We start from the raw sequence: 24,593 nt of genomic DNA, 5'->3' as shown, positions 1-24,593 counted from the left end.
ATATCTTATCTTCTAATTGTGTTTGATTGCTTTTAACATATGAATTGTAAGCTGCTTAGGGCAATTCATGTGAGGTGGAAAAACAGCATAATTTATCAAAACATAGAAGGTGGATTTTATCTGAGAGGGAATTTCAAACTTTCAAGTGTTTAAAATAATGTAAAAAAAAATTGCACACAAGACTCATTTTGTGCACAATCCTGGATCTAGGTTGAATATCCAGATTCAGTAACAGAACATGTGAAGTAAGAAGGAGTGCCTCTGCAAGCACAGGCTTTCCCCTTACCAATGAATAATCACAATCATACACAGGGCCGTCTCAAGCATCTCGGGCGCCCTGGCGCTGTGGTGCGGCGATCGCTCCGGCGCTCCTGCCCCACTCCGTTTCTTGCTGTGGCTGGTGGGCGGGCGCAGCGTGCAGCACAGTTTCCATGCGGCTACGCCGCATGCCGCCCCCCTACCGGGCCGGCGCCCCACGCCACCCAGACTACCCCTAGATCCGGCCCTGATCATACACACAAATCCATCGGGGATTAGGACAAGAAAGAGCTGCACAGAAGCATACCAAGGGACAAACATCCTCTCCAGATGTTCTGGTGCCCAGCTCATTTCGATCTGCTGGATTTAACCTTTAAAGCCCCAATAGCTTGGGGACAAGTTACCTGAAAGACTGTCTCCTCCCACATCTATCCACCCATACCTTGAGGTAATCTTCAGAGGCCCTTCTCTGAGCACCCCGCTAGATGAGGAAGTGTGATGGGTGGCTATTGGAGAAAGGGTCTTTTCAGTTGTGGTGCCACATTCCACAATGTCCTCCCAGGAATGCTCTCCTGGCACCCATGCTATGATCCTCCCCCCCCCTTTTTTGCACCAGGTTAAGTCCTTTTTTATTTTTCCAGGCATTTTAAACTCATATTTTAGTGCTTTCTAATACTCTTTATAAAGTTTGTTACTTGTAGCTTTAATTCTATTTTTTATTTTGATTATTTGTTTGCTTGTGAAATCCCCGCTGCCACCGCCACACACAAACCACCATGGCTTGTAGAGTGTATTGTTTACCATCCAGATAAATTATCTGGGTGGGATAAATGGTGCAAGTAAATAAATAAATAAAAATAAACAGCACAGCCTGACAGCTGGACAAGACAGGGTGGACGTTGGCAATAAATAGTGATGTTGGGATAAGGAAATCAGGTGGCAGTGAAGGATCTGGTAAGGCAAGATCAGGATTATTCAGAAGGTTTTGCTAAGAAACTGGAAACTGAAACAAAGTCTTTAAATGTAGAATACATTAAGGTGTGAGAGAGAGTCTGCTACAGCAAACACACAAAATAGATCTATTGTGGCAAAAATGTTACTGGACTAGAGCCGACTTCATCAGATGCATGTGAATTGCCTACTCAGGACCTTCCAGTCTACCAGTTCTATAATTCTAATAATAAAAGGGCATAAGAACCCTTTCCCTCATAAACTCAAGAAATACAGCTAGCCCCAGGCACGTATCTGTGTTTAGAGGCAAGGATTCCACTGTGTCATTTCCAAGCACTTCACATTTTAGAAAATAAGCACAGAGTTCTGCATACACCCACACAGAGCCAGACCCCACCCTAGAATCTGTTTTGAACGCTATGGAATCAGACCTGGAATGCACGAAGTGAAAGCTGCGAGAGTGATAGCAAAAGCACCTCTAAGAATATGAAGCAATTTCCCTGAATCATCACTGAGCAGGCAACCATACAAAATCCACGTCCCTCATGCCTCGGGGACCGTGGGCATGTGGCCCGCACAGCTACCACACAGATTTCAGAAATTAAGCTCATACTCACACACTCTGAAGGCGTCAACCTTGGCCTCTCCCTTTAATGTTGTAGCTCAATCCAATAGTGTATTAAATAGCAGAGTGAAAGTGGAAGCACCTCACAGTGTGTAGTGTATCCCTCCCACACAGCTGCATCTAGGATTGAGGAAGGAAAGGCGGGGGGAGTGCTTTCAAGTCCTCTCCTTTTGGAAAGTGAGCACCCAGTGCACCCTCATTACACCACAGGGCCCTCATTAAGCCACAGATAATTTGCACCAGTAAGGGTGAGTGTGTATCACAGTTTACCTGCACTAGGGTACAAGGGTAGGGGGCACTGCTGAGTGTTGGGAGTGGAAAGTCCCAGATTCACCCCCCAAGATTTCCAGTGAGAAGGTACCAGGGAGGAGATGATGTAAAAGACTCAGTCCAAAACTGCCAGACAACAGCAGCAGACACTATTGGGTTAGACAGAGCGCCGCTCTGGTATCAGCTAGCTTCCTGTGACATTAAAGCATCAGCTCAACCCTACAAGTGAAAAGAAGTCTCCGGGTGCATGCAGAATGTAGACATTGGTTGTTCCTTATACTCCTGTTTGTACTTCCACCATGAAGTATTTCTTCTTGAAATGAAAGGGTGTGTGTGCATTGTAATAATATCAGTAATAGATGTGATTCTGGTGGTGATGTAAGAAATATACAGGCATGTTTTTTTCAGTAGCTGCCTGTTAAAAATACACACATTCAACAACTGGGAAATGACTGGGTCCATGCTCGTGGGTGTTTTAAGAAAATGGGTGCATAAAGAAGACATGCACACTGAATTATTAATTTTGTACTTAGGTACATTCTTCCATCTCTCAGTATAAAAATGAAGCACACATGGGGTACGAACACAAACTTTACTATGACCAGATTCGCAAAATAATGCTCAACCAAGGTTTGCTCTTGGTTTACATGTCATGGGTTTGTCTGGAGGAGACAAACCGTACATCTGGGTCTGAACAACACGCTAAGACAAACCATGGCCTACTTCACAGAGGAACTGCAGCAGCAGGACCAAAGGAGGAGCAGAGCAGCTGTGATCTCTACATGCTCACACATTTGGGCTAAGCCATGGTGGCCTAGTGTAAAATGCAAAGTGAGCCACTATCAACCTGCCTTCTGAACACATATAGAGTATCATGCAGGACTACTCTGTCCTTTTTTAGTTTAGGCAGGGCTTCAAACACAGGCTTGCAGCCACTGGAACATTTCTTGTTCAAAAAAATGAAGTACTGGGCACATGCAGCCAGTTAGCCATTGTCTAGTTCTCACAAACCGGTAGGAGAGTGACAAGATGTTGTTTTCTGGTACCCCACCACTTCAGACAGCAAATGTGGGGAGCTCACATTGCCAACTACTCCTTCATGCATAAACGAACACTATCCCATGGAAAAAGGAGGCCTTTACCTTGACATGCTAGCTTTCTATTTTCATCCTTTCATGAAGGATGTAAGCTGTATGCACACCACTGAACACAGCGGGGCTGCCTTCTGAGTAAACATCCTTAGAACTGCCATTTAAATGTTTTCTGTTCAATTAAATCTGCCTAAATTTGCATACAAATAAAATAACGGTTTAGAACAACAACAAACCCCCTTTGTGTTTAAACAGTGGAGTGCAAATAATCATATCACAACAGGCCTTCGCTTCTCTGAGGGGAAAAATGTTTCTTTTTGAAAAAGACATCAGCAAGTTTCACGCAAACATTAAGGAAAATGATTAAAAACAATTAACTACCGCATTTAAAAGTGTGGTCTAGTTAACTGGGACTCAATCGAAAGTTTTCTCAATGGATTGCTTAACGACTGATCACCTAAAACTTGCAGTCCTAACCGCAAGCTACTATTTTACATTGCGAAACTGCCTTGAGCATGCTGAGCGAGAGAGGTAACATATTTAAATATATGAGGCGTGGGGATGGGGGAGACCAAACAATGGAACCCATGCCTGCTTGTCAAAATACCTTCTCCCTCCACCTTGGGGCTTAGTCAGAATTCTGTGTGCCATGGACATGGTGTAGCTTCTAGGACCAAAAGAGACATGAGCTCTGCTTGCTTTAAGAAATAACCTTATGGCAGGGGTGGGAAGCCAGATGTTGCTGGACTACAATTCTCATCAACCCCTACTCTTGGCCATGCTGGCTGGGGGGTGATATGGAGGGCCACAGATGTCCCCCACCCCAGAGTTACCTCAAAACTCAGAGAACCCTCATGGGTTATTTTTTGAATGTTTGCACTCCTTTCAGCTGGGAGCCAAACCAATCCTAAGCTCGGAGACCAAATAAACCCAGACTGTGAATCCACCTGCCAAATTTGCTTCCCCCCTACCCCACTCCAAGTGGTATTTGGGGCAAGAGTGGCAGGGGTTATGGGCCATTAAAAGCAAAGTACAGCCAGACATTTCCAAAGGACACGGAGCAACCTCCATCATTGCTGGGCTGATATCTGCACCTTCTCCTTTTCCCATGATGTTGGAATCATGCCCAGGACAGGCAGAGTCCCTGGAGCTGGGACACTTGGAAATTTGGGGCCCGGCATTGGTGGCATTCTAGAACCAACAGGCAAATGCCTCTGTGTGTATCAGTTATATCAGCCTTTGCCAACCTAGTGTTCTCAAGACTTTTTTTTTACTACAACTCCCATCAGCCGCAGCCAACACAGCCATGTGATGATGGGGCTGATGGGAGCAAGGCCGCTCAGGCTGAGGCTGATGGAAGTTGGAGTCCAAAACATCTGGAAGGCACATCAGGCTGCCAGAAGGCTGAGTCATATGAGCATCAGCTTTCCTTTTAGCTGATCTCTGCATGGACAGGGACAGGGAACACCTGTGACCCTCCAGGCTTCACATTTGGGGCATCTGGTTGGCTGCTGTGGGAAACAGGATGCTGGACTAAAGCGACACCCTTTCGCCTGATCCAGACACAGGCTCTTCTGATGTTCTTGAACTGCAGCTCCCATCACCCTTAATCACTGCCCCATGCTGGTTGCAGAGTCCAGAAAACTCCCTCGGAAAAGGATAGCTACAGTTGCTCCTTACAAACTGACAAGGGATGAGTTGGTTGGGGGGAGTACTCTGCATGCGCTTAGAGGGAAGGGATATAACCAGTTTAGTAGGAGGATGAGAGAGAGAAAATAAGAAATCATTCTGCACATGCTGGGGGTGCTGGAAGAAATCACTCTGCACATGCTCAGAGTAAGGACTACAGATCCTTCCTAGAAACAGGTAGTAGGCTGTTGAGGGGCAAGAGGGAGAGAAATCACTTCACTGGGTACCTGCTCAGAGTAAGGGGGCTGCAGATTAAGAAACTGTCAGTGCAAACGTTGGTGGGTGGAGAAATCACTCCGCCCATGTTCTAAGGGAGGGGAAATGTGACCCGTTTCGCAGCAGGACGAAGCTTACTGTGCCGACCAGCACTTCCGCACACACGCACGCCCATTGAGCATGTGCAGAGAGCAGAAGTGGGCGGGGCTTAAGAGAGGGGGTTCCCAGGGAGAGGCGTGGCCTGGCGCGAGTGTGGAGGTGTGTGTGGGAGGCCCCTTCCTTCCTCCCTCCCTCCGTGCCCACTGGCGGCTGACGGCGCTAGGGCTGGGCCTCCTCCTACGCCTGAGGCGCGGCCTGCTGCGGGCCAGGCGATCTTTGCACCCGGCCCGCCTGCCCCGTGGGCCTGCTGCGACTGAGGGACCGGGGCGGGCAGTTCAGGGCGGGGACAGGGCGGGGGCGCGACGGCTGGGGTCTCCTCACCTGCGCTCCTCCCTCCCGACGGCGCTGCTCCCACCTCAGCTGCCGCCGCGCGCCGCTCCCGCCCACCGGCCTCGCAGCGCCCCCCCCGCCACGCAGCCAATCAGCGAACGCCGTGGAGGGCCAATCCCGAGGCACGCGCTCGCCCCGCCTTGAGAGAGGGGGCGGCCCGTTCGCGGCGCGCAAGGCTCCGATTGGTCTGCCGGCACCGTCGGTCGACCCTTGCGCAGCTCTTCGCCCCTCCCTGCCTGCTTGCCTGAGAAGAGAGAGGGGGAGGGACGCGCAGGACTCGGAAAGGGCGGGCCGCGGCGGCCAATGAGAAATCACAGCGCGTCCTTCCCGCTGTCCAATGGGGAGCAGGGAAAAAGAGAAAAAGGCGCGCCCACGTCCGTTTTCTGCTCGGCGCTGTCAAAAGAAAGGGGGGAGGAGGAGGAGGAGGAAAGTGAGGCGCCGGCTGATTGGCTGAAACGGGGAGGCGCGCCTGGAAGGCGCTCGGCGGGCAGGCGCTTCCGGAACTATTTTAGCGCCTCCGAGCATTGGCCACGCCCGCCCGCCCTCCTCGCCACGCCCCTACGACGCCTCCTTTTCAGTCCAATCAAAAGACGAGGCGGGGCGCTGCTCTGCCTGGACCAATCGGAGCACGTGGAAGCGTGAGAGTGGCGCTCCCTTTCTCCTTTGTCACTTCTGCCTTCCAGGTGGGGCTACTCCGTGGGTGGGGCCCCGTGCCCTCGTTTACTTGCATATTAATAAGAGGCATGAACCCTGGTGTGAGTTCAGATAACGCAACAACTGCAGTAATAACAATGGGTATTCAACAATTGCAATAATAATGCTAATTCTTTATTATTATTATTCTTGCAGGGGGCTGAACTAGATGACCCCTGGGGACCCTTCTATTATTATTATTATTATTATTATTATTACTGTTCTTGTTGTTATTCTGCGGTCTCCAAGCAACTTTCAATATAATTTAAACATAAATTTACAATATTATAGTATTAACTCATACGCTTTTTTAAAAAAATCCCTAGAGAAATCATATACATAATTGAAATGTAACTGTATTTTTGAAATAATGCTAATGCTGTTGTTGATATAACAATTAGATTATGATGATAATTGAGGAACTTAATAAGCTAATATTTCATGAATATTAGCCTAGCAAGGAACGGGTGCTTGATGATTTAGCACTTTGCATGCAGATACTCCCTAATTCATCAGGACAGTTTTGCCTTCCCCCCCCCTAACATATATATCCAGTGCTTTTTCTGGGGGTATGCATACCCCTAAACATTTTGTGAAGTTTGTCCTCATTGAAGGGCAGTATTTCAATATGAGTAGGAAAATGAGAGTACCCCTAGCATTTTTAAAAACAACAACAACACTGTATACATTTATTGACAAAACAAAGACGATCTTCAGGTTGAAACAAAAAATAAGAAAATTCCTTCCAGTAGCACCTTAGAGACCAATTAAGTTTGTCATAGGTATGAGCTTTCATGTGAATGCACACTTCTTCTTCAGGTTGTATCCCTTGTTAGTCATACACAGAGTAGACCCACTGAAATTAACATACATGGCTAATTTTGATCCATTAATTTCAGTGGAAGAGTCGGACACGACTAAACGACTAAACAACAACAACAACTCTATGGATAAATTCAATTCAGTGTGAATTAAAAGGCAAACCTACCTAAGTCACAGTTTCCAAGAAATACATCAACCAAAATATGAGCAGCCTTTGAAATCTGCACTTTTCTGAATTCTAAACATTAGGGCTGACCTCCATCTAGATTTGGGGCAGGATCTGGGTCTATGCATTTGGATTAAGGTAACATAACCAAATTTTGCATGATGGTTCCTGAGCTCAAGGAGCAGAATGTTGTCAATTTTTTGATACAGTTGGGTGCCACTTTGAATCAAGATGGTGGAGCAAAACCTGCACTTTTTTGGGGGGGGTGTCCTCAGACCTCCTAGGCACCTCTGGCTGCAGCGTTACTAGTGCTCATCCCACTGCATTCAACATGGTGTTGCATGCCACCCCGATCTCTGAGCAGTGAAAGTGTTCAGGAGTTCCAGGCGCTGGACCAAGGTTTTTTTTTCTTGCAATGATGGTTGGTAGAGACTATTTTTAGGATATATGTTTTTATTTACACATATATACAACCAGAACATGGAGGGGCTAACAGCATTAACACCCCTCAACAGATCCATTAGTTGTAGCTTTGGATCCAGGACAGAGGAAGCATGTCTCTTGTGTCTTCAGCTTCCAGCTCGGCTCACACACCCCACACTGGCTATTGTTCTACCTAGCAGCTAAGTGAGGCAGTGTGTGGCTGGGAGAAGGCCCACCACCCATTTGTTTTGTGGCACAGAGTAACTTTCTGTATATGCTAATTGTGGTGCTTAACTAGTCAGCCAAAACCCTTACCTAGACATAGGGACTAGTCAGCCAAAACCCTTACCTAGACATAGGGACTGGTCTCCTACATTCTACCACACCAGATACAGGATCCCAAGAACTGGAAGAAATTCAGGGCATCAGCAGAAGTACAGCATCCAGATCAAGGGAAGTAAAATTGTATCACTGTATTCTGCCATGGTCAGACCACACCTGGAGTCCTGTGTCCAGTTCTGGGCACCACAATGTGCAAAGAATATTGACAAGCTGGAAAATGTGCAGAGGAGGGTGACCAAGATTATTAAGGGTCTGGAAACCAAGTCTTATGAGGAACGATGAAAGAGCTGGTTAAGTTTAGCCTGGATAAGAGGAGACACAGTTGAGATATGATACCCATCTTCAACTATCTAAAGGGCTGCCACAAGGAAGGTGGAGCAAGCTTATTTTCTCCTGCTCCAGAATTGGTCCCAAACTCATGGCTTCAAGTTTGGAGAAAGGAGATTCTGACTAAACATCTGACAGCAAGAAGAATGGATTCCCTCGGAAGATGGTGGACAGTATACTTCATTGGAGGTTTTTAAGCAGAAGTTGGAGGGCCATCGGTCCTAGATGCTTTAGTTGAGATTCCTGCATTGCAGGGGGTTGGTCTGGATGACCTTGGGTTCCCTTCCAACTCTGCAATTCTATTATTCTGTGATCCAGACTGACCCTCCAAACTCACAACAATCTGAAGCCCTCCTCTGTTACATCAACTTTGGAGATGAGCTTGATGAGGACACAGAAAGTGGGGTATTCTTGGTAGCATCATCCAGGCAGTGGCAGGCCTTTCTGAAAGAGGGCTATCGTCTCTCTCTTGATTTTGGGGGGGTTGACAGATACTTTTTTTATTCTGTAGTGCCTTAAATCTGTCAAGGCTGCTGTCTTCATAAACAGCCCCCAATTGTTTCATGCCCCTCTTGCAGCTGTTTTTATACATTCTTAATCACTTTTATCTTATTTTAACTGTATTTTTGTAGGGGAGGATTCTAGAAACCACCTACGGCACGAGAGGGGGGCTTTTTTTGAATTGAAATGTGGAACAGACATTTTCTAAAATAAAACATACACTCTATTGTCAGCTAAGCACCTGCCTTTCTTATTTCAGAAACTGAAAATGTTAAGTTTGTCCTTCCTCATTCCGATTCCTCATTTTTCAGTTCCACGTTGCCTCCTGTTCAGAAGTCCATCGCCCACCACAGGTTTCTAAGTGATGCGAGTTCTCATAAACAATTTTTTTTCAAAGTATTGGAATCTTTCATGAAAAACTGAAGCTTCTTAAAGACATTTAATAATTGGGTATCAATGTAATGAAGACTTAGCAAATCCCCAAATTGTTATAATAATGTGTGCTCATTTCATGAAAATGCAATTTCTTCGCAGCAAAGTTTCAGCACTATTAGTTTGGCAGTGATAATTATATGGCAACAGCCTGGCCAGGAACATGAAGAAATTGGTGGAATATGCCTTATGTTGTTAGAACGCCTCCAGTTCATTTTGCTCCTGGGTAAAATCATTAGCAAAGCATGCTCGATTTATTCCCATACTTTTGAGAGGGCTTCTGAAATAGTTCCACAAAAAGCACATTACATTTAAAAATCATTTCCCCTTGTTATAATGGTAGATAGAATCGCAGAAATGTACACCCAAAGGTCATCATCCAACCCCCCGCAACGCAGGAAATCACAGCTCAAGCAGATTGTCTAATCCTGTGCTATGGACATCCCCAGACTTAGGAGTCTTCTACTGCATTTAAAGGGGTATTGGGATTGTCTCCCTTTAAAAAATGTGGCTGGATGAAAAATGATAAGAAATGAACCCTGAAGAGAGACAATTCAGCAAACCTGCAGACGGAACAGCAGGTGCCTCAAAGTTCTGAAGAAACATCAGGAGGGGCAAGATTGGCCCAGGGTCAAAGTGGGTGGGTAACAACGATTTGCCCTCCACTGTGACATCTCTCGCTTCTCCCTTAAAAGCCACTAACTACAGGTGCCCATCGTGTGTCTACAGGTGTCTACACTAAAAATAGTGTCTACAGAGTAGAAGCAGGGGAATTAAGGAGAAGACTCTTGGAATAATCTTGGAAGCTGCTAAGGGATGAAATAACTTGTCCCCATGTCCTTCTCTTGTTGCAGTTGTGCCACAGCTCATCAAGGCTTTCCCAGAGCCTGAGGTTAGTACTGGGGGAAACAAAAGTGTAGGGACTGGATCCTTCAGTCCCGCTGCCCGTGGTCTTTGCCCCCAATTCCGCCGTCTCTGATGCGGAGAAGCCGTCACCTCGCTATGAACTGTCAGCCTGACTTCTGCCATGGCTTTTCTTGGTCCGGGTCATTGGGAATTGTCAAGCAGATGTTCAGAGGGGGCTTCTGGAGCACAGAAAGCTCAGAACAACTGGCTGCCAAGGCAATTCTAGTGAGTGCAAAGTTATGTAAGTTACCCTCACAGTGAGGTGGGCGTGGGAGCAGGGGCAGAGGAAGGGGTGTGGTGGATGCAGTCCGCCCTGGGTGTCACCACTTGGGGGGGGGGCGGCAAAATGCCAGGCGGCACTCACCGCAGGGCCTGCAGCGTGCCCGAGTCACGTGTCTCTCCTGGGAGAGACGCGGTGAATTGGGCATGCGCAGGCTCCGTGCTGCCCAAACGGTCCGCCCGCTGACTCCCCCTCAGTTGTAGGGCAGCTGTGTGGGTGGAGGTAGGCAGACTCCGAGACCCCGCGATGCACCCCGCCCCTATGGGTGGCTCACCCCGCTCCCTCCACCACTGGGTGGGAGGGCCAGGGATGGGACTGGGGAAACATTTTGTGGGTCTGTCTGAAACGAAGACCTTGCAGGACCATTGCCCATTTCTGTGGAAAGCAAAGCCTGGAGTTTGGGGTCTTTCAGGACATCCTGGGGGCACCCAGGGCACTTGAGGCCTTCTTCCAGTTGAGGTGAACTGTGTTTCTTCTAATGGATGGGGGTTGTGGTGTTAGGGATAAGCTCAGTGTGGGGAATAGCAGTGGGAGGAGGGAGAATGGGGCAAGGGGGGGGATGGGGCAACTGCACTGGCTGCCAATTAGTTTCTGAGCCCAATTCAAAATGCTGTTCTTGTTATGCATTTCCAACATGGGGCCTATGGGTGAAGGGTGGGCTATAAATGTGGGAAATAAATACACGTGGAATAATTCAGTCCCATGAAATTATCATGGAAGGTATTTAAAGACATGGCCACAGGTACAAACCAAAGAGTTTGTCAAGAAATAAGGAAAATACTCAACTGAAACCGGAACACTTCCTGCTGGGACTTATGGATACACAGTTAGAAAAGGGCGGTGGAACTTTGTTACAGTATATAATTACGGCTGCGGGACTTTTGTATGCACAAAGATGGAAGGACCCGTTATTACCAACAATGGAAGGAACGGCTGTTGAAACTAACGGACTTAGCTGAGATGGCGAAACTCATACGTTTAATCAGAGAAAAGTCATTCTTAATGTTTGTTAAAGACTGGAAACTTCTCATAGAAGTTTTGCATGGAAAATAAAATAATGACATCTGGATTTGAGGACTGAAGATAATGTTTGTTTATAGAAAGTGGCTTTGTGGGGTATTATATTGGATTGGACAAAGTGAATATTGTTTTTATATAGAAAGTGGCTTTGCGGGGTATTGGATTGGGGGGACGCAGGTGGCGCTGTGGGTTAAACCACAGAGCCTAGGGCTTGCTGATCAGAAGGTCGGCGGTTCGAATCCCTGTGACGGGGTGAGCTCCCATTGCTTGGTCCCAGCTCCTGCCAACCTAGCAGTTTGAAAGCACGTGAAAGTGCAAGTAGATAAATAGGAACCACTACAGCGGGAAGGTAAACGGCGTTTCCATGTGCTGCTCTGGTTCGCCAGAAGCGGCTTTGTCATGCTGGCCACATGACCCGGAAGCTGTACGCCGGCTCCCTCGGCCAATAATGTGAGATGAGCGCAGCAACCCCAGAGTCGGTCACGACTGGTCAGGGTCCCTTTACCTTTTTTTTATATTGGATTGGACAAAGTGAATATTGTTTTATATAGCAGGCAGTTGAAGAATGGGAAGTTCTTTACTTTCTGAATCTTATTTTTCTTTTTTTTTATTTCTTCCTTTTTCCTTCTCTATTTCTCCCCCCTCCCACACCTTTTTTGTTTTTATTGTATCTATAGAAAAGTCTCGGTTTGGTTAAAAAAGGGAAAAAGATAATAAGTTTTTTTATTTATAAACCTTAATAAAAATTATTTAATTGTGCTTTAAAAATTGTTTTTTTAAAATCTTTTTTGTAGAATGTTTTATTGGTTTAATAATAGTTACACTGATCATTTTCAACAAAATCTGTAGTGTGTGTCATGCTTACATCAGTCACATGTGCTGGAGGGAGAAGATGGAGCAGACTAGGATGTGGAGGTATCAGAAACTGAAGAGGTAACTGGGCTTGGTGAGCAGGAAGAGACTGTGGCAGAGAGCAGTTCAGACTTTGAGGCTGAAGCAGAGGCTGGAGAGGAGAGGGTTAAAGAGGTAGCTGAAGAATCCAGGGAGTCTCCCCCTCCTACTGCCACCAGCTCCCCTCCCCGCTGGTCTCCCAGAACATGGAGAGGAATGAAAAGAGCAGAAGAAAGAGAGGCAGGACGGAGGAGCCTCAGGTTGCTGGGGAAGGACCTAGGGAGGAGACTTAGAGAGTGCTAGGAAGTCCCCGCAACTGCCTCAATGCAGCAAGACCTACTGGGAAAGGTTGCTGCAATCACTAGGCCTGCACTGTTTTGGTTTCTTTGAATAAAGAGTTCACTTACACTGGGTGTTTTATTGCTGACCTATCTCCAGCCCCTGACACAAGCAAAAAGATAAACTGAGCAGGGACCCCTTCATTGAAAGAATCACCAGCTAGCCATGATACAGCTTCTCCGTACGTCAGCCTGATATTGACATCACTTCTGTCTCCATAGCTGAGATATGGGAACCCGACCTGGTCAAAAAGATCACAATTAACTTGTGAAGCGATTTCTAAAACACGCAGCAATGCAAGGATATAAGGGGGCAGTCTAGATCTGTTTCACGTGACAGAAGGACCAGAGCCAGATTTGGGTTCTATGATGGACCCATAACATTAGGAACGACATCAAAAATGCTTCCTCAAAACCGAGGAAGTGTTTCACACACCCCACGATGAAAGTTTGAGGGTCACTCTCTCGTTGCAGCCCTGCCAACTTTGAGAACAGGATCGCAATGGCTCCACCACAATTATCTAAGGTGCTTCCCACTAGCAGACAACTCCGGAAAGAGGCGCCAATGGGAGGAGAAGAGGGAAAGGGGGAAAGAATATGCATTTATTTTGGATCATGTGCATGGGAAGTAGGAGATTCTGGCACAGGAAAAGCAGGTCCACTGATCACCGTGTTACAAGATTCTTTAAAAAATATATATATATTCGAAGCAATTCTGTCAGAGGTAGTATGCCCCCCGATTAATACCAGTTGCTGGGAATCGCAAGTGAGAAGAGTGTGGCCGTTGCAGTTATCTCCTGCTTTGGGGCTTCCCAGAAGGGATATCTGGTTGCCTGTGGAAGCTGAGCTAGAGGTCGGATTCAGCTGCATGGCTCTTCTTAAATCTGTGAGGAGGGATCTGAAGAGGTGGGTGGCATCCAGGGTCGTCTTAAGCATGTCGGGTGCCCTGGCACTATGGTGCGATGATCGCTCCGGCGCGCGCCCTCGCCCCATTTCTCACCGCGGCGGGCGGGCGCAGCCGCGCGGCGCCCCCCTGGCGGCCCTGCGCCCCCCGAGCTTGCCTTAGAGCTGGCCATGGTGGCATCACTCATGTGCAGAGAGAGATCATGATCAAGGATGTGCCACAATAAGAGATTTGGGAGGTGGAAGGAAGGTGTTTGAAAATGAGCTTAAGCAATGCTGCAGTCAAAACTTGCAAATACAGTCAAACCTTGATTTCCGAACATCATGGCTGCCGAACGTTTCAGAAGCCGGACGCCGAAAACCCAGAAGATAAATGCTTCCGTTTTCGAACACGCCTCGGAAGTCGAACGGCTTTCGAGACACATTTTTCAGTTTTCCCCATTGAACTTGTTGGCAGCCCTTTGATCCTCGTATTCTGAACATTTCGGAAGTCAAAATGGAATTCCGGAACGGATTACGTTTGAAAACCGAGGTCCCACTGTATTTGATTGTCCACAGCAGCTGGGAGGGACTCAGAATGCTGCCCTTTCGCCTGCAGGAGAGAGAAGAGAAGGAAGTTGAGAAACGCCTCCTGATGTTCTGCAGCCATTCTCCACAATAATACAGAAGGCTGGACATTTGTCAGGTGATTCCGGGCGCTCAGCAGCCCTGTGTGGTTACAACAACCCTGCAAAGTAGGTCAGTGTTATATCCTCCCATGGGGACTCCTGAGACAGAGATAGAGGGGCTTGGCTAAATACACCAAATGATGTCAGGGCAGAGACTGGAACTGGGGACCCCATGCTACGTATCAGCACACAGCACAATCCTAACCAGGCCCACTCGGATGTTAATCCTTTTGAATACAATGAGTCTTGCTCCTGGGTAAATAGGGTCAGGATTACAGCCTTTGCCTCTTTGCTACACTACAGAAATGTTTCTTACTTAGTTTTATTCAGTTCTACATTTATACCTCACCGTTCCTCTAGTCCAGGGGTGGCCAACTTCCAAGAGATAGTGATCTACTTACAGAGTTAAAAACTGGCAGTGATCTACCCCCTTTTGGGGGGTTCAGGTCAAAGTTGATGAGCTTTTTTGCTTTTTTTTAGGAAGGAGGAAGGCCCATTCTTGGGGGTTCAGGTTGAAATTGTTGAACTTTTTATAGGGAGGGAGGGGAAAGCCACATTTTTAGGGGTCCAGGGCAAAAATGTTGAGCTTTTTTGGGGGGAGCCAAACTTGTTGAGCTTCTTGGGGGCCCCCAGTGATCTACCACAGATGTCCAGTGATCTACTGGTAGATCACGATCTACCTGTTGGACGTGCCTGCCCTAAGTCTAAGGCATACAAAGTTCTCCCCATTATAGTCCCACAACACCCCTGTGAGGTAGGGTAGGCTAAGTAAGAGACGGTAACTGGCCCAAGGTCACCCAGTGAGCTTCTTGGCAGACTGGGGATTTGAACCCTGGTCTCCCAGGTCCAGGGCAAACACTCTAACCACTACACCATACTGGCTAATAAGCTTCCATATAACATCCAGCCTTGCCTGTCCCAGCCCCACCCACCCACCCCCTGGCCAATCCAGTTAGGAAAAGGGGAAGCAGAGGCGCTTACTCAAGTTTTAGTGCCCTGGGAAAAGGTAAAGCTTTTTGGTCAGGGTGGTTCGGTCCTTAGAGGGCATCTGGCGCGGGTTTTTTTCAAAGGACTGCATGACCTGCAATGCAGAGGAGAAGAGAGTTCACACCAGGTCATTCCTTATGGAAAAAACATGAAAAGGGGGAAAAAAATGTATCCCTATCCAGCTGAAGAAAGGACTAGCTCCTAGAACTTCCATGCACTCTTGTAAAAAGACTAGTTTGTTTATTTTCCATTAAATAAGAATTAAATAAGGTTGGCTGAAAAATAAGAATTAAGAAAGGCTGAGGCAACATCAGAGCTTTGCTCTCCGTCTTGAGCCTTGCAGAAGGGAGCTTTGCCTCGCCTGGGGTCAGAGCAGGACACAGCCTTAGGAGGGCGTACCTTTCTGAAGATCTCCTCCAGGTTGCAGTTCCAGGCATGTTCCTTGATATCTTTGATCAGCTGCGTGATGAAGAGAGATCCAGTTTTGGGGCTTCTCCAGGATACATTATCTAGCGAGGAAACACAAACACATGACACTTAGGGCTAGATGAATCTCTGAACTGTTGGTTTATTTCAGTTCCTCATTTTTCTAAGAGTTGTCAGCCAGCAACTCTGGGCGACTAATGCTAACACAGCATCTCAGGCTAACCAGGGCAGCTTATTCAGTGGCCATTGAACAGGGCTGGATGATAACTTCCGACCAGTTTACCTTACCCCATTATCTGCCCACTCCACTGCTTTGATCGATGGAACTGGCACCATTAGAAGTGCTTTTCCCCTTTGTAAAATGTTGATCTTTTAGTATAGCAGCACCTCCACTTTGGAACTCCCTGCCTCTTGACATCAGGCAGGGGCCTTCACTATACTCTTTTCGGAGCCTGCTAAAAAACATTTTTGTTTGGACAAATCTACCCAGGTGTTTAGTAAGCTTCATCTGTTTTTAGTCTATTGTTATTTTCAATTTTCATTTTTTTTTTGCAACATAATCTTTATTAACTTTATAAAACAGACATTTTTACAATCGATTCATAATTATCATTTTCAATTGTTTCTTGTAATATATATAATAACCTATATAATTTCGTAATCTATATATATAATGTACAAATATATCACAATTCTAGAACAAACCTGGGAGAAAAAGGAGAAATAAAATAAAAAAATTAAATTAAAAATTAAAAATAAGAAAAAAATAAAATAAAATTATCTGCGACTTCCCTTCATTCTTCTGCTGTTTCTTACAGTCTTCCTTATTTATTGTTGTATTTTTCATTTTCCAAGTACAATTTTTGTTTCTTATTTTGTGAATATGCCGAATATTTTCACTTTTCAAAAGCATTTAAGTTATTGTGCTTAATTTTTCTTCTTGATAATTGTATTGTTTTATATTCTTTGCAAACCTCTGTGAGAGGTGGTGTTGTTTTTCAATCAAGCAGTGTATTTATGAAACTAAAAAAAACCAGACCACAAGAGCAGCTTGCCTGGGGTTGTGGAATAGAGGCAGATGAAGTCGCTTTCCACGTGTACTTTATGAATGGCATCGCTCTCAAAATCTTCTTCCGGCCACTGGACAGGGCTGAGGGGGGCGGCCGAAGGTGTTGCCGAGTCGCTCACATATGCAAATCCTTTATTCTCTGGGGAAACAAAAGGAACGAGCCTCTGTCAGGACTCTACAGTACCCCTCTTTTCTGGAATCATCACCACCGGTTGCTCAAATTTCATAGGGAATCCTGAAGTCATCTCCCAGTGTTTTCCATGTTCTGACCACACCCCAACTTCTTTCCAGACCTGGAACCACAATATGGTTCTCTCCCCACCAGGAAAAAAATGGGGAGTGAAGATCTACATCAGGAACAGGGAGTGGGAGGAGACCAGCGGTGCCACCTATGCACCAAAAGGCTGCTGTGGAGGTGGCATGGGGGGTGCTGCCAAGGAAGGGGGCAGACCCAGCCTCCAAGGAACCTGCTGCAATTGTCCTTGGCACTGCGACAGCAGCAGCGGACGATACATTCCCTGAAGGCCGGAGATCAGCTGTCCCTGTGGATCCTGCCACCCAAGGCAGCCATCTCATCTTGCCTCATGGGCAGACCGGCCCTGTCAGCGGTTTATTTGTAACAGAATGCAATTGCGGGGCCGGCTTGTGCAGCGTGGAGCACTGCTGAGGTGCTGAAGGGCTGCTGTGCCTTTAATCAAAAGCTTCCTGCTTGCTGGTTTTGCTCCTTTTATTGGCGACCATTTAGTGAGACCAGAGAGACGAGTGAGGAATTACCCTGGTATCCGTCAACTACTCTTCCCTATTGCAGGAGGGGAGATTCAGAATGGCTTCCTCGCATTACTTTTCTGTTGTAATGAAATGGTGCTATTTTATTCTAGAAATTAATGAAATCCAGTTAATACAGGCCCCCACTCCCCCACATTACTGCATGGGGAAACAGAAACTGACTAATTCAGGGGCGATTCTTTCGACCCTGTTGACCAGGACCCAATAAAACAGCCTGGGCCCCCCAATTGGATTGGTCTGCTAGAGAAAACACGGCGCTGTCCCACCAACCCCCGTCTGCCCTCAGCCAACTACCTTCCTCCTGGCCGCCAATCAGGGATTGGCTCTGCTCATTATTTCCTCTGGCTCCCCCTACTGTTGGGCTCCCTACTTTCCACGCTACCAATCCAAAGACCACCACTGCTAAATCTTGCGCTACATCCTCTGGCAGCGGAGGGAATCCCGGGTTCAACACCCACCACGTACCGCCACGGCAGGCCTGGATGACAATGACCTTGGGCTTCCCCCTCAGAGCCGGGCAGTTCTTGTTGTTGAAGGTGGAGAAGACCGTGTCCACGGAGAGGAGATCTCGGCACGAGTCCTCGTGCTTCACCCCGCACAGGCCTTCCCGGAGGCCGTGAGACATGAGCACCACAAAGGTGCTATCGGAGGTCTTGTGTTCCTCCTGGGCTGCGAAGCTCTTTAAGCGCCTGGCCATGTCCTGAAAGCAGAGAGAAGGGGATGTTGGGTCGGCAGCAAAAGGGCAGCTTGCTTAGCTAAAAGGGAAGAAGATGGGCGGCTTCTGCTCCTGGAACTCCCCTCATGTCCAGGGAAGTGACCAAGGCTGCCCTGCAGACTTTGCTTGGCTCCAACTCTCAGCAGCCCCAGCTGCTAGCACTGCTATTGATGACTGTTGGCAACAGCAAGGAGTTGAGAATCAGATAATATCTTCAATGTACCACACTGGTCGTCCCTGCCTTATGTTTGGAGTAAAGGTGGGATTGGAAATTTATTCCTTTATTTATTTGTTTGTTTGTTTTCGATATCCCTCCCACTTCCTCCAAGGAGCTCAAAGCGGCACACACGCCCCCATTTTATCCTCACAACAACCCTGTGAGGCAGATTAGGCTGAGAAGCAGTGACTGACCCCTAAGGTCATCCAGTGAGCCACACAGCCAAATGGGGATTTGAACCCTGGTCTCTCCCAGGTCCTAGCCCTGCCCAACACTAACCACTACACCACACTGCCAGGATTTAAGCACAGGGAACCTAATGTGCTTATTCTACTATGTTTATCCTGCATTGAACAGGGGGTTGGACTGAGTGGTATCTAAGGTACTTTCCAGCTCAGTGACATACCGTACTAGAATATATTAATAGAATATATACAGTGGAACCTTGGTTTTCGAACGTAATCCATTCTGGAAGACTATTCCGAAACGTTCGGAAACCGAGGATCAATGGGCGGTCAGCAAAATCCATTGAAAAAATTGAGAAACACACCTCGGAAGCCATTTGAAGCCAAATGAGGCGCATTTGAAAACTAGAATTACTTTCGGATTTTTGGCATTTGGGTTCCAAATCATTCAGCTTCTGAGACGCTCGAAAACTAAGGTTCCACTGTATTACGGAGCTTTTTCTGCATCTCAGTTCTGGCTGTTCTGCGTATCATCATCACAAGGTTTCTGACTCTCCGTCTGGCCTCGGGATTTGTGTGCGTGTCTGTGTCTGTGTGTGTAGGAATGAAACTGCTGTGCTATTTATTTATTTAGGTGTGCTATTTAGATTTAAAGGGCAGAGGCTTCTGGGGTAAAGAGAAGGTTAACAGGCTTTTTGGAGGATGGAAACTGAAAGCGCCTTGCAAAACTCCCCACCACCACCACCTACTTGTGAGCATAAGTTGGTCTCGGTTTCCACCCTGTATCCCAGCCCTTCCAGGAGAATCTTCATCTCGGCCAGATCCACCTCGGCTCCATCCCTTTTGCTACAGTGCTCAAAAACAATGTTGCAGATTACCAAGGCCAGTCGGGTGCGTGTCTCTTTGTCCTTGATCGGGTAGATCTGCCAGGGAAGAAAAGTCAGGTCCATTGAAATCTGGGTTAAGGAGACTTATCACACTTCTAGCCAGGCCAAAGCACTCAAGAGGGGCACAGAGCAGGAGGGGCCTGGGGAGAGTCTGGGGCCTCAAGGGCCACATTCAACTCTCTGCCCTGAGTTCCCCACCCCACAACCCTCGCCTTCAGCGAGAGCGCAGAGAATGAAATGGCATCTGGATTTAGCCAGGTCTGGCCACACCTCATTGCGACTGCCCACTTGGTCCTTCCTCACCTCGTCCTTTTCCTCAGCTTGTATTTTCTGAAAGAGGTCCAGGGGGCAAAGCGTGAGCCCATCGCTGGTCTCCTGCAGCTGGGGTGCTTTTGCTGAGGGGACGGCCCTTGGGCCAACTTCCTGGAGGGGCAAACGAGCCTGTTGCTCTGGAGACAAGAGAGATTCGGGTACCGGGTTAAACCTTTGGATGCTGTTGAGGATCGCGGAAAGTAGATATTCAGATAACCTGTAGATATTCTGAATTTGGTTACATCATTTGTTTCCTTTTGGAAGGAGGGCAGAATGCAATAGTAATTATAATAATATAGATTATAGTAATAGTGATGATAATGATAATGATGATGATGATAATAATAATAATAATAATAATAATAATAATAATAATATACTATATACATTTTTAAGTGGTTTGTCTATTTGGCCGTCTGTTCTCTATGGATTTGGCCCCTCTCAAGATATTGTCATCAAACTCTACACCAGAGCAGCTGAGGTGGGAGCTAGGTGGTCCTTGTAAACGTTTGGGTGCCATTTTGGATCAAGATGGTGGACCACAACACGATTTTTGGTGTGACATTGCCTGGTTTTTGGTTCTAAACACGTGTGTGTGTGTGTGTGTGTGTGTGTGTGTGTGTGGAGAGAGAGAGAGAGAGCTTTTTTACGCCCAGTCTGAATACCACCACCACCACCCCACTCTTAAACACCAGGCAGATTTCCCAAGGTTTATTTTCCACCCAAGACTCAGGTGGATCCTCTTCCTGTCAGTGACACTAGAGGGTTTTTGGGTGGGTGGGTGGGAATGCAGAGCTGCTTCCTGCCTCGGGGGGGGGGGAATAAAGGGGAGTACCTATAGGATGAGACGATGTGTCACAAGTAACTGAAATAGGGAAGGCGGCTGCATTTCGTGTGACTGGGACTCGAAAGTTCAACAGGTAGAGGTGCATTCCTAAGAGCGATGTGCTGTACGGAAAAGACCACAAGGAAATGTCACTTGTGCTGAGGTTTCCTTTCCACATTGATCATCAGTTTCCCCACCCCAAAACTGGCCAGACTCATAAAGAAAATTGGGGCACGGATGGGACTTGAGGGTGGCTGGGGAAGTACACTGTAAGGGGGAATGTCTGGCCTTTATCCCAGGCAAGAGAACCAGAACTGCCAGTGGCACCAGCTGCATGAACTGCAAGTTTATGAACTTGTGCATGAGGTTGCTCTTCCCCTCCTCCCTCCTCCTCTCTTTTTCCTCATGCATCATACCTTTTTCAATCGGGACCTTGAAAGCTACTCCAAGAGCCTTTTGGACTTCAAGGTTCAGGTATAAATGTCATCATCAGATCAAAAATCAGGTCACGCTTTATTTACTACTAGCTGGCCCAGCCACGCGTTGCTGTGGCCCAGTCAGGGGCCCCATACTCCAGTGGAGGATGGTAGGATACCCCTCTCTCTGTTGTCCCTGGGGATTATTGCCCCCCCCAGTATCTCCATACCTTTGCCTCCACCCTTGGAAAAGGAACTGTCTGAGTCATGTATTTCAGTCATTGGCGAGTAGAGCCCTCCCCCCTATATCTCCATTCTTTGGCCTCCACCCTTGGAAAATGAACTGCCTGAGTCATATACAGTATTACAGTTGAGTTCCTTAAAATTGGGTTTTGCCTGCCTCAGGTGTGTCATCTAAATAATGTAAGTTTCTAACAACGCTCAGGTACTTGAATGGAACGCTGTGTCAAAATTTCAAGGCAATTGGGCAAGTGGTTTTTGAGAAAACTGCTTGCTAACCAACATGGACCTTTTACATTTATATATATATATTATTATTATTATTATTAATAGATTTAAACCAGTGGCTCCCAAACTTTTTCAGACCACCTCCCACGATGGTTCCATACACTCATCCCCAGTGCCTCCTGCCCTGTGAAAAGCATTATGCAGGACAGCAGTTTACATGACCCACTAGATAACATTGCAATAAAATGCAAAACAGTAACCATCAATTGTGCATTTATTCAAAATCCAATTAACCTATTTAATTAATTCAACAAAATGAGTAAACTTGACCCGGTTGATCCTTTTCAAAATCTGATAGTCTCCCCCTTGCTGCCCCCTTGTCTCTTATTGTCCCCCTGGGTAATCCTCTCTCCCTCCAGGGGGCGCTACCACCCAGTTTGGGAACCACTGGTTTAAACATTGCATTTTAATTTAGCTGGACTAGTTCTTAAAATTTAAATATCTGTATAAACAGTCCAAGGAGATAAATAAGTGGCACAGTTGGTCCATGCGTCTGGTTTTTAAGCAGAAGGTTGGTGGTTCAAGCCCACCCAGGGATGTTTGTAGGCAAAAAGATTCCTCCATTGCAGGGGGATGGACTAGATTACCCTCGGGGACCCTTCCAAATCTACAATTCTATGAACTGCTAAACTGGTTATTTAAATAAGCACCTGGAGGAGGGACTTGAAGCCTTAGTTCTTCAGCCAAGAAGCTGTCTTGGCACTGGAGGGCATGGATGAATATCTGGCTGGCTCTGGGACCCTTCCTCCTCACATGGTCGATCAAGATCCTTGCCTGGTCCTGCTTCTTCATGTTCTCCTTCACCTCATCTGCCTCCTCCTCGTTCAGGACTCCTTCCTGGAGAAGTTTATCCAGGAGCTGGCTGATGAGAGTCTTGTTAGCACAGCTCACAAACTCAGCACGGATTTCCTTCAGCTTCTCATCTGCAAGGAACATCAGGTCACCAAACTTGGACCGAGATGCAGGAACGTAAGAAGTTGTCTTGTACTAAGCGAGGGACCTATGTCTACTACACTGACCTGCAGCAGCTCTCCAGGGTTGAAATAGGCACTTTTCCCCTGGAACTCCTTCGCCATGAAGCCAAGATTCCAGTCCTCATGACCAGTGGCAGGACCAGCGGCTGGAGGGTAAATAAAACCCACCATGCCAGGCTAACCCTCACTGCCACTGGGCAGGCATGGGGCACAGAAGGTTCACGGGGCCATGCTGCGCTGCCTGCCTGCCTGCATATGGGGTGGCCTGGGTGGCCGATGCAGCCCTTGATGGGTGCACCCCTGGCCCACCAACGTTGGCCAGTGAGGGGGCCAGGATGCAGTGGCAAGGCCAGACTGGGCTCCAGGACCCAGAGACCCCTGGCAGCAGGCAGAGCAGAATGGGGATCCCTGTGGAGGGGGCCTGGTTTGTGCCCCTCCCCCCAAATCGTGCACCAGGGGCCACAGCCCCCACTGCCCTCCCCCCACTGCCCCCCTGCTCATGACTCCACATCAACGGCTGATTTTAAAAGTAAAATGCATTATACTGAGTCAGACGACTGGTCCAGCCAGTTCAGTATTGCCCACCCTGGCCAGCTGCAACAACACCCCAGAAAATATTAGGGGGAAGCGTGCATTGAAATGCACTTTCATGCAGAAGCTTTTCCCGTTTTTGCTTTGACTTGCAGAATGTATGCAGAAATGGGGTGAGCCAAGACTGGAGAAATGAGAAAGTGAAAAAAAATGACACGTGCGACGCTTCTGACCCTTCCTAGCAGAGCATCGTTATCAACGTGTTTCAGGAACACGGGGCAAGGTGCACAAGTGGGAGGAGTCACACACACACACACACACACACACACACACACACACAGAGTAAGAGAGAGCAGTCAGTCCAGGGTGAGAGCAACGCCGCCGTTCGCCTGACCTGGAAAGGAACGGATCAAACGGAGAGTGGATGTTTCCTTCCTGTTGCTGTGAGCATCTTTTGGAGGATGCCGAGGGAGGAAGAGAGGGAAAGAGAAAGCGGAGTCAGCCTGGTCCCCAAGCTGCCTCCCTCCGCAGTGACCGATCGCCCGTTTTAGCAGAAGGAAAGAGGGGGAAAGTTTGCGCGATCTTACCCGCCATGGCCCCTCAAGGCTCAACATAACACGTGGGACAGCGCCTCTGCGAGAAGGAACTTCACCTCTTTCTAACAGTGATTGTGAAAGTAAAACAAAGTCCTTCTACGGTAGCAAAGGGCGGGGAAGGGACTGGCCCAGACGAGCTGCTGCCTCCTGGTGGAGGAGATCGCAGGGAAAGCGAGTGGCTGAAGCATAGGAACCAGATCCTGGGGCTGAGGTCCCTTCGCCCCCCCCCCAAATGTTTGACACACCCCCAAAGTTGATGGGCATTGCCATTCAAACTGCACGCTTCTGCCGCATCATGTGATCGATTTTGTGGGGCGGGGCTTAGCTTCCCCCCGCCAATATTTTATTCAAGTTGCCCCCCCCCGGCTAAAGCAGCCCTGCAGATCTCTTCGTGGTCCGGCCTTTCTCTCTAGCCCAGCAGGGGCCAGGCAGCTTCCCGGGCTGCCAACTGGACTGCAAAGCACAAGACGCAGCTGGTGGCAGGGGTGCCAACTTGAATAAAATATTGGGCGGGGTGGGGTGAGGTAAGCCCCACTCCACATAATCGATCACATGACGCAGTGACGAGCCTTAAGACTAGCCTTAAGTGTCCGATGGCAAGCCGGCTCTGACCACTCAAACTCCGAAAGCACATCCGCATCAGCATCGCCCAAACAAGCCCTGCAAAGCCAGCCTACTCCGAGGAGTGGCCGTTTGCTTTGGGATGCTTGCCGCGCAAATAGTTATGCCCGCCCTACGCTCCAGAAGGAAGAGGCAGGCGATGTGTGCCTCTCTCGTCTCTCCTCCTTAATTTTTTAAAATGTGTTTAGATTTGCAAAAAGAACAAACATGCCGTCC

At 47.7% G+C, this 24,593-nt stretch overlaps 2 protein-coding genes across 5 annotated transcripts in view; both read right to left on the bottom strand.

Moving 5' to 3' along the window:
• MTMR4 (myotubularin related protein 4) overlaps window positions 1-5,652 on the bottom strand; it is a 48,908-nt gene extending 43,256 nt beyond the window's left edge. Inside the window, exon 1 of one of the 2 annotated variants that reach the window (XM_035139125.2) lies at window positions 5,581-5,652. The gene's annotated coding sequence lies outside the window, so the exon portion shown is untranslated. Of the gene's footprint in view, window positions 1-1,826; window positions 5,550-5,580 lie in introns of those variants that run through there. The other variant, XM_035139124.2, reaches the window with a different exon arrangement.
• Window positions 5,653-13,436: 7,784 nt separating this feature from the next.
• On the bottom strand, window positions 13,437-23,918 carry CASP4 (caspase 4). 3 transcript variants are annotated; one of them, XM_035140100.2, is made up of 10 exons: window positions 23,748-23,918; window positions 23,555-23,611; window positions 22,306-22,578; window positions 19,877-20,022; window positions 19,436-19,609; window positions 18,035-18,269; window positions 16,770-16,922; window positions 15,688-15,797; window positions 15,283-15,382; window positions 13,437-14,225 (listed from the first exon to the last, which is right to left on the bottom strand). In XM_035140100.2, the coding sequence occupies exons 1-9, from the start codon at window positions 23,752-23,754 to the stop codon at window positions 15,290-15,292; spliced, it is 1,248 nt and encodes a 415-aa protein (XP_034995991.2). In that variant the 5' UTR covers window positions 23,755-23,918; the 3' UTR covers window positions 13,437-14,225; window positions 15,283-15,289. The 3 variants fall into 3 exon arrangements, with proteins under 3 accessions (XP_034995991.2, XP_034995992.2, XP_034995993.2); XM_035140101.2 differs by lacking the exon at window positions 23,555-23,611; XM_035140102.2 differs by lacking the exons at window positions 23,555-23,611; window positions 23,748-23,918 and adding an exon at window positions 20,721-20,833 and having other exon boundaries at window positions 22,306-22,427.
• Window positions 23,919-24,593: the final 675 nt, after the last annotated feature.

Source organism: Zootoca vivipara, chromosome 15 (assembly GCF_963506605.1).
Source record: "Zootoca vivipara chromosome 15, rZooViv1.1, whole genome shotgun sequence".
Classification (NCBI taxonomy): Eukaryota; Metazoa; Chordata; class Lepidosauria; order Squamata; family Lacertidae; genus Zootoca; species Zootoca vivipara.
Note: the sequence above shows the minus strand (reverse complement) of the source record. Positions and strands in the feature narration are given on the sequence as shown.